The 12,312-nt window shown below is 40.8% G+C and overlaps 2 protein-coding genes across 10 annotated transcripts in view; one reads left to right on the top strand and one right to left on the bottom strand.

The window, feature by feature from the left end:
- Positions 1-351: 351 nt before the first annotated feature.
- On the bottom strand, positions 352-8,033 carry Pex11a (peroxisomal biogenesis factor 11 alpha). Of its 2 annotated transcripts, XM_046437405.2 has the most exons (3): positions 7,858-8,033; positions 4,912-5,027; positions 352-3,056 (listed from the first exon to the last, which is right to left on the bottom strand). In XM_046437405.2, the coding sequence occupies exons 1-3, from the start codon at positions 7,911-7,913 to the stop codon at positions 2,488-2,490; spliced, it is 741 nt and encodes a 246-aa protein (XP_046293361.1). In that variant the 5' UTR covers positions 7,914-8,033; the 3' UTR covers positions 352-2,487. The 2 variants fall into 2 exon arrangements, with proteins under 2 accessions (XP_046293361.1, XP_046293369.1); XM_046437413.2 differs by lacking the exon at positions 4,912-5,027 and having other exon boundaries at positions 7,858-8,011.
- A 47-nt stretch (positions 8,034-8,080) lies between these two features.
- Wdr93 (WD repeat domain 93) overlaps positions 8,081-12,312 on the top strand; it is a 46,076-nt gene continuing 41,844 nt past the window's right edge. For 4 of the 8 annotated variants that reach the window (XR_009226207.1, XR_006850251.2, XM_046437274.2 and 1 more), the window contains exon 1: positions 8,408-8,817. Coding sequence is in view for 3 of the 8 variants with exons in the window: in XM_046437274.2 (XP_046293230.1) it covers positions 8,763-8,817 (55 nt within the window). In the remaining 5 variants the exon portion in view is untranslated. Of the gene's footprint in view, positions 8,216-8,407; positions 8,818-8,838; positions 9,391-12,312 lie in introns of those variants that run through there. The other 4 variants (XM_046437308.2, XM_046437301.2, XM_046437283.2 and 1 more) reach the window with 4 other exon arrangements.

Here is a 12,312-nt window from a genome sequence, read left to right on the forward strand (position 1 = left end):
CACCATGGTCCACGCAAAGTCTAGAAGACATGGCATTTTTTCCAACTCCCCACCACCCACTCTCCTTGCAGAGGACAAAGTCATCAAGATTGAAATCAATGAAACATGCCCCCATGAGCTCAAGGCAGTGTGCTTCAGGCAGAGGCCATAGCACCAGGCTGCTTCAAGCACCGCTCCAGGATAGCAATGTGGCTAGAGCTTTTTAGACGGAACCTCTCAACCCAGGACCTCCACATCTAAACCTCCCTGCCGTCCACCTTCTCAGCTTTCATCTCCCTGCCAGAGCTCAGGGACTGTCTGTGTTCCTGTTAACTCTTTTCTAATCCCAGAACACATTCACAGATACATGAATCAGTTTTGTCTAGAAATTTATTTGGCATAATTAATCTCTTACAGCAGGGAATCTGGACAAGATTAAAAAACAGTTATTTAAACTTTTTTATTTGCCCTGCTTTAGCAGCTTTCATTTCTCTTAAAACTCCCCAAATATTCTTTGTCAAACCTCCTTTATTTATTTATTTATTGGCACTGAGGGCTGAACCCAGGGGCACTTAACCACTGAGCCACATTTTGAAGCAGATTCTAAGTTGCTTAGGGCCTCACTAAATTGCCTAGGCTGGCCTTGAACTTGTGATTCTCCTGCCTCAGTCTCCTGAGCTGCTGGGATTACAGGTGGGCACCACCATACCCAGCTCAAATCTCTTATTTTGACTGATCAGATTAAAAACAGCCAGTCACTGGGTGCACTGGTATACACTTGTAATCTCTATTTGGGAGGCTGAGGAAGGAGAATCAAAAGTTCGAGGATAGCCTAGGCAAGTCAGCAAGACACCGCTCAAAATTTTAAAAAGGGCTGGGGATGTGACTCACTGGTAGAGTGCTTGCCCAAGATGTGCAAGACCCTAGGATGGATCAATCCCTAGCACCCCTGCCCTACTACACACACACACACACACACACACACACACACACACAAACACACACGAATAACAGAGAGCCAAGGACCAGAGTCTACTTTTCAAAAAACTCTATCATATTTCTGGGAACCTTACTCAGTGCATATTTTTCTGATTTCCATTCAGATAAATGACATGGCTTTACTTTAGTGTTGGCCTCCTACCTACTGGCACCCTATCTCTCCACTTCTCTTCCCTCAAACTAAAGGACCTGGATTTACAAATAAGATAACATTATTTATAAATAAGTAGGAACACAAGTAAATGCTTCTGTGTCCTCTTTATTGGCCCCTTACTGCTCCCTCAATGACCCTAAGATCTAAGAAAATTATGGTTTTCCTACATTCACAAGAATAGTCATGAAATTTTAGACTGCATATGTTTTGATGAAAATTAATGTGGAATTGCCCAAACTGTTACATGGTTTTAAATAAAATAATCTGGATGATAGGTCTAGGTAGCTTTAGTTTTGTAGGACAAAATATAGACCATCATCAAAAGTTCCAAATTTGAGAAGGGTAGAGGTCAAAAGCACAGGATTCTGGAGTCTCATACTTGTACTCAATCATGAAGGCAGTGAGTTGTCACAGAACTCACACTAGAAGGTCAAAGGAATGTCCTGACCCAGGTTTCATTTGCTTTTTTCAGGGTCAATTTTCTTGTCTGTCACAATCTACATAATAGGCAGGATGTGACCTTCCACCTATTTTTCTCTTTTGTTTACTTCTGATTTCTGCTTACTCACTGCATTATTAAAGGGTTCTACCCACAGACATATTTACACAATGAAGGTGCCTGATATGTTTCTGATTCTACTTATGAACAAAAGGACAAAAATACAGTGATGGGGTTGTTTGGGGCTGTAGCTCAGTGGTAGAGCACTTGCCTACCACATGCTAGGCACTGGGTTTGATCCTCAGCACCACATGAAAAAAATAAAATAAAATAAAGGTTATTGTGTCCATCTACGACTAAAAATATTTTAAAAAAAAAAGTACAATGATGGTCAAGGCCAACAGGTGAGGAGGCTTTCAGCCCAGCTCCCCTCCATCCTGCTACTGACAATCTTGGAGGCAGGTATAGCTGATAGAAGCGGTTCGCTATCAAATCTGAAGGTGCTGTGCATCAATCAGATCTTTGACAATCATGTGAAACCAATAATCCATATAACCCAATCTATACGTATATTAGTGTTCACTTATTAGTTTTATCGGGTCTTTTTCAATTTTTTTCCTTTCAATTTTTATTCATGTGGCAAATGCTAAGTGCCTACTATGCACATAAGAGATGCTCAGTAAATGTTAGGTGAATGGAAAATATTCAGAAATTCAGAAGTCATTCCAGCACTCTAAAAACACCATAAATCTTCATGTTCCATTTTTGGCCCCACCTCAGCTCACATTACAGGTCATAAATGCTCATGTGAACAAAAAACATAAGCAAGATATGACATGATTTGTGACCGATGTAAATGTTTGTTTCATGAAGATGTCTTCTTTAAACAGTCACTGGTCCTGAGCCTACCAACACCCTAGAGGATCTTCAGCTTCATCTGAGGATAGGCCACAGTGATGATACCTGCCACAGAGGATACAAGACCTCCAAGCCCAATGATGCCTGGGTTGGACCTATAGATCCCCATCTGGTCCAAGGGGATCAGGATGTCACATAAGTTCTTCACTGTGTCCAGAAGCAAGGGAGGATGCTGCTTCAGAGATCGGAATAAAAGAAGAAGGAAGGACTGAAGCCATTCTGTTTCTTCATCAGCCAAGCTGTACCCAAAAGGATTCTGGGATGACTTCTCTCTCATTGCCCTGTCATGTGCAAGCCGTCCCATCTGCAGGGAGATTTCATACAGATCCCTGACCAGGCTCAGCAGGAGAAAATAGTAGTAGTGGCGGGTGGCCCATGTTTGCCACTTCTCTTTGTTGATGCTCATGGTGAGACCCACACTCCTCACCCAGAGAATGGTGTCACAGATGAAATAAACCACACGGTTCAGGTTGGCTAATGTTAGGCATAAGCGGGGCACTGGGTCGGTAGCATGAATGCTCTGCTCAGTCGACTGGACAGCATGTACCACATTGCCTAATCGGAACCCTGCAAGAAGAACCCACACAGTTAACAGTTACTCATTTCTAGGTATTGGGCTGCAGAATCTCTGTGTCAGCATGAGGATCCAGCATGGTATTTTAATAATTGATGATTGTTTGAAATTCAGTCTTAGTTTAGGAAAGGAGGACTTTATAGTATGTTGAGGACACCTAAAATGATGCTGGAAGGCAAAAAAGACAGTGACTTTTAAAAATTTATCTCCTCCATTCCAGTGAGTATCTTAACATTCACTTTAGTCCACTCCAGGCATGGTTGGTTAATCATGAGCATGGGTTGTTACAATGGAACATTACTACCTCCACTTCTTCTGAAGGAAGGACAATCATGATATGAATCCATGTACAACATTCTCTTGGAATCTAATGCCTTACACTTTATTTAATTTCCAGACAAAAATACTGCCTTTTGAAAAAACACCATTATCATTTTGCTATTTCTCTGGTCCAAACCCTCTTTACTGCCTATGGTCAAGAAGACAAAGTGGAGATGGTAAGATCGTAATGTGGGCTCTGGATGAATTAACTAACCTCTGCAACTGCATGTCTGTATGAAAGCATGCACTTCAATTAATGAGTCAACAAGTATTTATGGAGTACCTATAGAATGAGTTCTGGTCCTAAATATTATGAAAGATACAACAGAACTACTCAGTAAGGGCTCAGATGTGGCTACTCTCAGAACACTAAGAATCTCAAGAGTGCTTGGTATTATTTTACCAAAAATAACACAAAACAGGGCATGTCATGACTGTTTTAGTATACAGATTTGGGTTCTGATTCTGGTCTTGCACTAACTGGCTGAATGACCTTGAAGAAACCCCTTCTGGACCTCTAAAGGACCTCTGAGCTCCACCAATCTAAAGAATCTAAAACAGAATTTCTAATTGTGGCTTCAAGCCAAATCTGGAAAAGCTCACCTCACCCTTCCCAGGCTCTGCTTGACAGCTTAAGTCTTCTCTGTCAAACCAGTTTCTTAGTTTGACACTGATCCTCCAACACATGATTTGCTTTTAACAGTTCTGAGCCTTTGCTGGAGGAAACTGCCTCTCCAAACACACCTCAATTTTTCTACCTTCTCTAAAACATCTTTCTTTACCCTGGTCACCATATCCAGCACTCGTCTTAATGTTTATAGTATGATCTTATTTTTCCTACAAAGTTAAGAACTGTCTCTTTATGAAGTAGGTGCTCAAAAACAACTGATCAATATGTGATGGTCTACATCCCATTCTAATGCTTCTGCTAGCCTGCTGTGACAACTTCTGGTTCTTGTCAACAGTGAGGAGCAAGACATATCATTGCTATATGAAATATGGGATTTCCTAGGATGATTTATTATGAAAGTTAAGTTAAATGAATGCAAAACACTGCTTCATTTTTTGCCTTTAAAATGAAACTACCTTGTAAATTGTCTAAGAAAATGTATTCCTCCAATCCTCTAGCAATCCTCAAGAGAAGAAGGTGGCCTAGGTCATTGCTATTCTGTTCTATAAAACAAAGGTTCACAGGAACTAGAAGCTCATGCCAGGGATTGCCAAGATGTTTTGTGGTTGTAAGAACAAAAGATGAGCTAACACATTTTATGTCCCACTTGTTATGATCAAGCAGAAGGATCTAGCATAGCACCAAGCGTGAACACAGGATGATGTATATGAATGGTCTGCAGGCAAACATTCAAATTTTGGGGTCTGGAGTTCCATGAGGCAGCCTTACTGGTCAACTTCATCAATAAACTTGGTTGACTTGAAATTAAAACCTTGAAAGCACACTGTGAATTACAGTGTCTGAAGCTGAGGATTCTAAACTAGGAGCCACTGTTCCTCAAGAGAAAGAGTACTTACATTTACGCCCAGTGCTCACACTGGACTCCAATTTCTTGAGCTTCATTACCACCTTCTCTTTGCCAGCTTTAGGCTCTAACAAATATCTAAGCAACATGCATGTGTATTGAGTGGCTCTGAAATGGAAAAAAAAATGAGGAAAATGATTGACCAGCCAAATAAAACTTAATTCATGAAGTAAAGGAAAAAGAAACATCTCTCTGAAGACAAAGTTTCTAAGAGGATTTCTCCTCAGCAGCTCTTCCAAGAGCAAAATTCTGCAACAGTCATTCTGCAGAGGGCCAAAGGGTAGAACATGTAATGGAAATGCAAACCAAAGGTTATTATGAAAAAGGACTCTGCAATAATGCAGTGAACAGCTCCCCAGAAGGCTCCTTACTGGCACAGAAAAATGAATGTAGTCGAAGTGGAAATTGCCCCAAAGTCTCCCTGTGAAGTCTGCAAAGATCCATACATGTTATTTTTTCCAGTGTAGAAAAAAATCATTCTATACATTCAGATTTCTTTTTTTAATATTTATTTTTTAGTTTTAGGAGGACACAATATCTTTATTTTATTTTTTTATGTGGTGCTGAGGATCAAACCCAGTGCCTCACACATGCCAGGCGAGCGTGCTACCTACCACCTGAGCCACATCCCGAGCCCACATTCAGATTTCTTAAATTAACCATTCTACCACATAGTTAACCTACTATTTACGTGAGAGGACACAAAATTCACAATTCAAGATCCAAATGAAAATCTACAGTCTGAATATTGTTTAATCTTTTAAAAATTAAGGACAAAATACACACCAGTACACAAATTAGTATAGACATAGTTTATATTTGCCTTTCAAAACTTATAAGTATTATATATAAAATACAGACAGAATCCTGTTTAATAATACTATATACTCAATAAAAAGAGTGCCTACTTTAACAATGACTTACTGATAAATATAACAAATGAGAAATTGGATATCACAGAAACATCCAAATGCATCTGGCAGTCTAGTCAATAAAAGTAAGTGCCAGTTCCTATTGTCCTATAACTGCATTTGAGTCCTTTTTATGATATAAATATTAATCTCAAAAAAGTGGCACATTTTCCAAAATTTTAGTAATTAAGTAAAAGAAAAGAAATAGTTGGGGGTGTGGTTCAGTGGCCGAGCACTCCCTTAGCATGCACAACACCCTGGGTTTGAGTCTAGTACCATAAAAAAGAGAGGGAGAAGGAGGAGGGGGAAATAGGGGGAGAACAAGACAGACAGAGATCTGTCTTCTCTCCTCTTTTTTTTTTTTCATATTGGGGATTGAACCCCGGCATGCTCTACCACTGAGCTGCATCCCCAGCCCTTCTTATTGAGACAGGATCTTGCCAAGGTGCCCAGGCTGGCCTTGAACCTGGGATCTTCCTGCCTCAGCCTGAGTCGCTGGGCTTATAGGTGTGTCACTGAACCAGGCACTCTGCCTTTTTAAAAGTGTGCTTTCTGATCAGAGGGCTCAAGCTACTCATGTCAGATTTGATCTAACAATAGGAGTAGGTCTGAAAATGGCATTATTTGATGAATACCAACTTGTTCATGGAGGTTATATAGATCATTAAGAGGGCTGGGAAATGAACACTAGAGATCTGATCTTGCTGAATAAATATATCCTAAGTGATTATTTAATTAACACCCTTCTTGATAAAATTGCAGGATATATTCTGGGTATATTGGAATTATAGTTTTCTATTTTAATAAAGGTTGTATATATTGCAACTATTTTGAAAAGCTATCAAATTAATTAGAAAGATTTAGCACTTAAGAGGTGGGCCCTGGAATCTTTGTGGATTTGTATCTCTCAACTCTGCTGCTTAGTACCCATTAACCTCCTTCTGTCTCAGTTTCCCATCTGTGAAAGTATCTACTTCACAGAGTTGTCATGAGGGTTAAATAAGTTAATATGGGCAAAGCATTGAGAACAAACTTGATACAGTTTGCTTACCAAAGTCTCATTGGGGCTATTCTTACTGGTGTGTTTGTGTGTTAGCACTTGAATACTGTTAAGTAAAACTGCAACAGTAACTATTGTGACTATTCTGCAGGAATGAACTAAAATACTAAAAGAAGCATCATGAGCAAGGATTAATAATCAAAACAAACTGAATTTTCAGGGGCACAGCATGTGCCTTGTAGATGCAGTTAGTTCTAAGGGCTCTCTCCACTGTGTTTTTAGAGTTTATACAATTATTTCACACTCGGTATGTGAATCACACAGATTGGGCAATAGTGTAAGATAAAGAAAATAAATAAAACTTCTGTTTCTCCATAAGCATTTTGAAATACCCCCTTGAGGGGGTATTTGAAACAAGTGGTTTGCTTCCCTAGTCACAAATGCCAACCCAAAATTTCTCTTTAACCCACTAAGTCCCAAAGTTTCAATTCTGCAAATATTTTTTTTTTTAAATCGACATGGGCTTATTAAAATACGCTGGAAAAGATCATCTATCCTTTATAGATATTTTCATATATATTCAAACACTCTATTCATTCACCTATTACTTTTCTCAAAAGAACAATTAAAATATAATATTTATTTCAAAGGGACTATAAATGCCCATTTCAAAGTTACAATTCTAAGTTTTAAAAACAGGTTTTGTATATAGGGCTATGGGACATAATGAGTTAAAAGAAATCCCTTGGAAGAATGTTGGGTGAGGAGAACTCGGTTTTCCTTTACCAGGAGAAGAAAGTTCTGAGCGAGGAGGGTTGGTGGAGGGGTGTCACACAGCCAGCGGCCTCTAGGCGGCTGGGGTGCACAGCCCCTGGGAATTGAAGGTGAAGAGGGGCTCTTGTACCAAACTTCCTCAGCGGGAGCTGGAGGCATCCTGCTTGCTTCGATTTCCCGGGTTATTAGCTCACTCCTCCTTCTCGGGTGCTGAGAACCCAGAGAGGAAGGGATGGAGGCCGCCGGCACTGACCTGAAGAGTCGGTCCCGACCTTGGGTCTGGTTGGTGAAGCGGATGAAGGCGTCCATGGCACCGGCCCGAGGCAACACGGGGTCGGTCGTGGGTCCTCTAGGGCTCAGCTGGCCCCTGGGGGGAGTCCGGGTCAGGGCAACTGCGGGGTGGGAGGGGCTGACTCTCTCCGCCCACGTGAGGCCGACACGCCTCCTAAGAGCTGCTAGCGGGTTTCCGGTCGAAACCGGAAGTAGCGGTTACTAAAGCGACACCCGGACGCCTGGCCCGGTGAGCTCAACCTCGGATCCTAGGATCGGGTGTGGCGGCTCTCTTGATGTTCAAGGACTTCGGATTGCCAGCTGGGTCTCCAAACCGAACCGTGAGGGGCCCGTCTCCCCGTTCTCAGGCGTTCCAAGGGCTCTGCTTCCCAGCAGATCTCAGGCGCTCAGGAATCCCAGGGAGAATCCCAAGGGGTCTCTCCAGCCAGAGAACTCCCCTGGGCCTTTGCTTGGGGAGGGCATCATTTCTCAGCGCAGTGCCTCCACCCCCCCCCACCCCACCCCCCCACCCCCCACACACCCCGCCACCTTCCCCGCTCCAGGTCAGATAATGGTTAGAGCTGAGCCAATACTTGGAGTGTATTTCTAACTTGAGAGCCGGGTAAATTATGTGAGAGATTTTTCTCTTAGGATTATTGAACACTGAAAGATGATTATCTGAGGAAGCCTTAAAAGGGTCGACATGCACAAAGTAGAGGCAAAGTAGATTACAATGAAGTTACACCACTGAATCTTCATTCGATGGGCCTTAATTTTGTAAAATGCATCCCCTACAGCCACAAAGTAAGGCTCTCTGTTTTTTGTTTTGTTTTGTTTTGTTTTTAAAGAGAGAGAGAGAGAATCTTTTTTGTAGATGGACACAACACAATGCCTTTATTTTTATGTGGTGCTGAGAATCGAACCCAGGTCGCAACCTTGCTAGGTGAGCTCTCTACCGCTGAGCCACATCCAGCCCAAGGCCCTCTGTTTTTGTAATCCTCTTCCTCTAATATTTTCAGGTCTGGGGTAAGCTTACAAATGGAAAGCCATATCATATGGTTAAATATTTAAAAAGTATAAATCGAGTAACAAATTGTTAGATAAAATATTTTGTTCTCCTGCTTTGGCAAATGTACATTTATATGTATAAGGCCAGGTTCACTTTTAGATTTCTTAGACTCCTTGAAAACCTGGAAACACAACTGGAATGTGGTAATGTAGCCACAACTAGACCCCTGACTTTTCCCACCCCCCTTTCTCTTCTGGTCTTTTACTCCCACCTACATTGCTAAAAGGGTGCATATAGGGTGTGGATACTCCAAGACACATCCATGTTTTGCCCATGCCCTATGCAGCTATGGGCATCTTTCAGGTCTAGGGGTGCTTAACAACGGAGAATACCTCCAGGAAGAAATCAGAAAGACTCATTCAGGTCCTGGCATCCTTTGGGCCATAATTTTAGAGGTGTGGGTATCTTGAACCTGGTCTTAATTAGAAGAGGGAAACTAGACTTTGGGTAAGTATATTCTCTCAGCCCCATGGATTACTCATGGTTTGCAGAGGGACATGCCTTTAAGAAGGATAAAAGTAGCCAGGTGTGGTGGTGTAGGTCTGTATTCCCAGTAAGTAGGGAGGCTGATGGAGGAGGATCATAAGTTAAAGGCCAGCCTCAACAATTTAGCAAGAGCCTGTCTCAAAATGAAAACAGAGCTGGAGATAAAGCTCAATGGTAAAGCACCTCTGTGTTCAATCCTAATGACAAAAAAAGAAAAAGAAAGCCACATGTATTCTCCCTGCATAGCACAGGACCAGCAGTGCTGAAAACTATAAGAATTTGTTGACTTCTGGCCACATAGTACCAACTGTTGTGCTAAGTCTAGGCCTAGGGCAACAGGTTAGTAAGTTACACTGTAAATTGATAAGTACATACATTAATGTATTTGATGATGAGATGAGGAAAATGTGCTTTTTAAAAAATATATATATATATTTTTTAGTTGTAGATGGACACAATGTCTTTGTTTATCTTTATGTGGTGCTCACCCAGGGCCTCACACATGCTAGGCAAGCGCTGTACCACTGAGACACAACCCCAGCCCCTCAAAGGTGCATTTAACAAATTTTTAAAGTATATATTTTTTAGTTGTAGTTGGACACAATACTTTTATTTTTTAAATTTATTTTTATGTGGTGCTGAGGATCCCAGTGCTTTGCACATGCTAGGCGAGCGCTCTACTGCCGGGTCACAACCCCAGCCCTTTTAAACAGATTTTTATCTTTTGTTTTCTATGCATGTGGCTTTTTCTATCTTGATTTCTTTCATTTAGCATGATGCATTTGAGTTTCATTCATGTTGTTCATATCAATAGTTTGTAATTTTTATTGCTGAGAAAGATTCCATAATGTGAATGTGCCATAGCTCATTATCCATATACCCAAGTGAAATACATTCATGTTGTCTCCAGTTTGGGGCAATCACAAATAAAGCTGTTATAAATATTTAAGTACAGATTTATATATGAAATATAAATTTTATTTTTTCTTGCATAAATACATAGAAATATGATTGCTGAATTATATGATACATTTAACTGACTGCTAAAATTTTCCAAAATAGTTGTACTATTTTTATGGCCACTAACAATGTGCAAGAGTTTATCTGTTTGTCTACTGGTAAATATTTGAATTGTTTCCACTGTGATGTGCCTACAAACAAAGCTGTAATGACATGGGCAAGTCTTAGACATACATTTTTCAGTTCCCTTCTATCACCCCTAGGAGTGGACTAACTGGATATTATGGTATGGATGTATATAAATGTATACACATGTGAGGCAAGTGCTCCTTCACTGTGCTACAACACCAGCCCTGGTAACTATGTATTTAACTTTTTAAGAAACCCCCAAACTCTTCCAAACTGTACTACTTTCTCAGCATCAGTATATGAGCATTCCAGTTCCTTCATATCCTTTACAATATTTGGTATAGTCTATTTTTTAAAATTTTAGGCATTCCAATAATATGTAATTGCATCTTATGATTTTAATTTGAATCTCACTAATACCTATGACACTGAACATCTTTGAATGTTCTTTTTGCCATCTGCATACCTTCTTTGGTTAAGTGTCTGTCTTTTGCCCATTTTTAAAAACTGAAGTATTTATTTTCTTATTTTGAGAGTTTTTAAAATACTTTGGATACAGCTGGGCTTGGAGGGCATATGCCTGTAATCCCAGTGACTCTGGAGGCTGAGGCAGGAGGATTGCAAGTTCAAGGTCAACCTCAGCAACTTAGCAAGACTCTGTCTTAAAAAAAAAAAAAAGAGCTGGGGATGTGGCTCAGTGGCCACATCAATACCCACCCCCCCACGCCAAAAGCCAGCTGGCAATTATGAGATTTCCTTCCTGGCTGGTGGCATGAACAGGTTACTGTTCCCACTGATTACTTCAGGTGTTTCTTTCAACTGGAGGGAAACATCACAAGTGGACTCCAGTGTGGAAGAAAAGATGATGATAGCATCAGGGCCTTTATATGACTCCCCTGGTCCTCAGACACTATCATGGTGCAACTCTACTCCACTACATGTTACAGGTGTCCCAGGCTCCCCATTAAATGCTTTTTTTTTTTCAACTGTAGCATTGGGAGTCCTTTTTAAACACAATTTTGAGTTTTCTGAAGTACAAATTACTTGTTTTCTCTTTGAATTTTTATATACACGTACAGACCAGAGTTGATAAGTTATAAGTATTTTTGTAAAAAATGACTATTTTGATTTTGTAGGAGCGTTTTAGTCAGTAATTTTTTTCAGGTCTCGGACATTTCTTTTTGTACAGACTTTTGTTTTGCTTTTGTGGTGCTGGGGATTGAACCCATGGCCTCTTGCATGCTAGACAAGTGCTGTACCACTATACATCCCCAGCCTAGCAGACATTTTTATAAACCCTTGAAGAATCTCGTGGGTCCTGGGCCCTGTGCCTGCAGATCTCCTGTGTGGCAGCAATGGGAAAGTGAGAAGGCAACAGATTGGACAGTGAGGACTGATGATGTTGAACTGAATCTCATTGGGGTTGAGGGAAGAGAAAGAAAGAGTATAGTCATGGCTTCTCACCAGGCTGACTTGAGCACAGTCATTTATCAATACAGAGAAGCAGAAGAAGGCTTTGTTCTAGGAGAGATGGTGAATTCCATTTGGGACAAATGACAGCTACTGTCCTATCAGGTGACAAAAGGCAACAGGGTGCCAAACTCCCCTCCTTCTATCATATCAAATATCTTCCTGGGTTGGTCAGAAGTTAGCTGTCTCTTATGATATCCTTCTAATATGAAGACCACAACTTAGGAATGTAGTAGCAATCCTGTGATTAAATAAGGAAAGTGCCAGTATCTGGAATAAATAATCCCCAGAGGCCACTGTGCTATAGAAGTGTGGTATGCTGAC

The sequence above is a fragment of the Marmota monax genome, unplaced genomic scaffold, assembly GCF_021218885.2.
Source record: "Marmota monax isolate L192 unplaced genomic scaffold, Marmota_monax_Labrador192_F-V1.1 WCK01_AAM20220418_F8-fsc00005, whole genome shotgun sequence".
NCBI lineage: Eukaryota > Metazoa > Chordata > Mammalia > Rodentia > Sciuridae > Marmota > Marmota monax.

Excerpts from the sequence above, each read along its gene's own strand:
- Pex11a (XM_046437405.2), bottom strand. The coding sequence starts at position 7,913 with ATGGACGCCTTCATCCGCTTCACCAACCAGACCCAAGGTCGGGACCGA. Across the intron at positions 5,028-7,857 it reads GGTCGGGACCGACTCTTCAG|AGCCACTCAATACACATGCA; the intron begins GTCAGTGCCGGC and ends TTTCCATTTCAG. Across the intron at positions 3,057-4,911 it reads TGTGAGCACTGGGCGTAAAT|GGTTCCGATTAGGCAATGTG; the intron begins GTAAGTACTCTT and ends TTCTTCTTGCAG.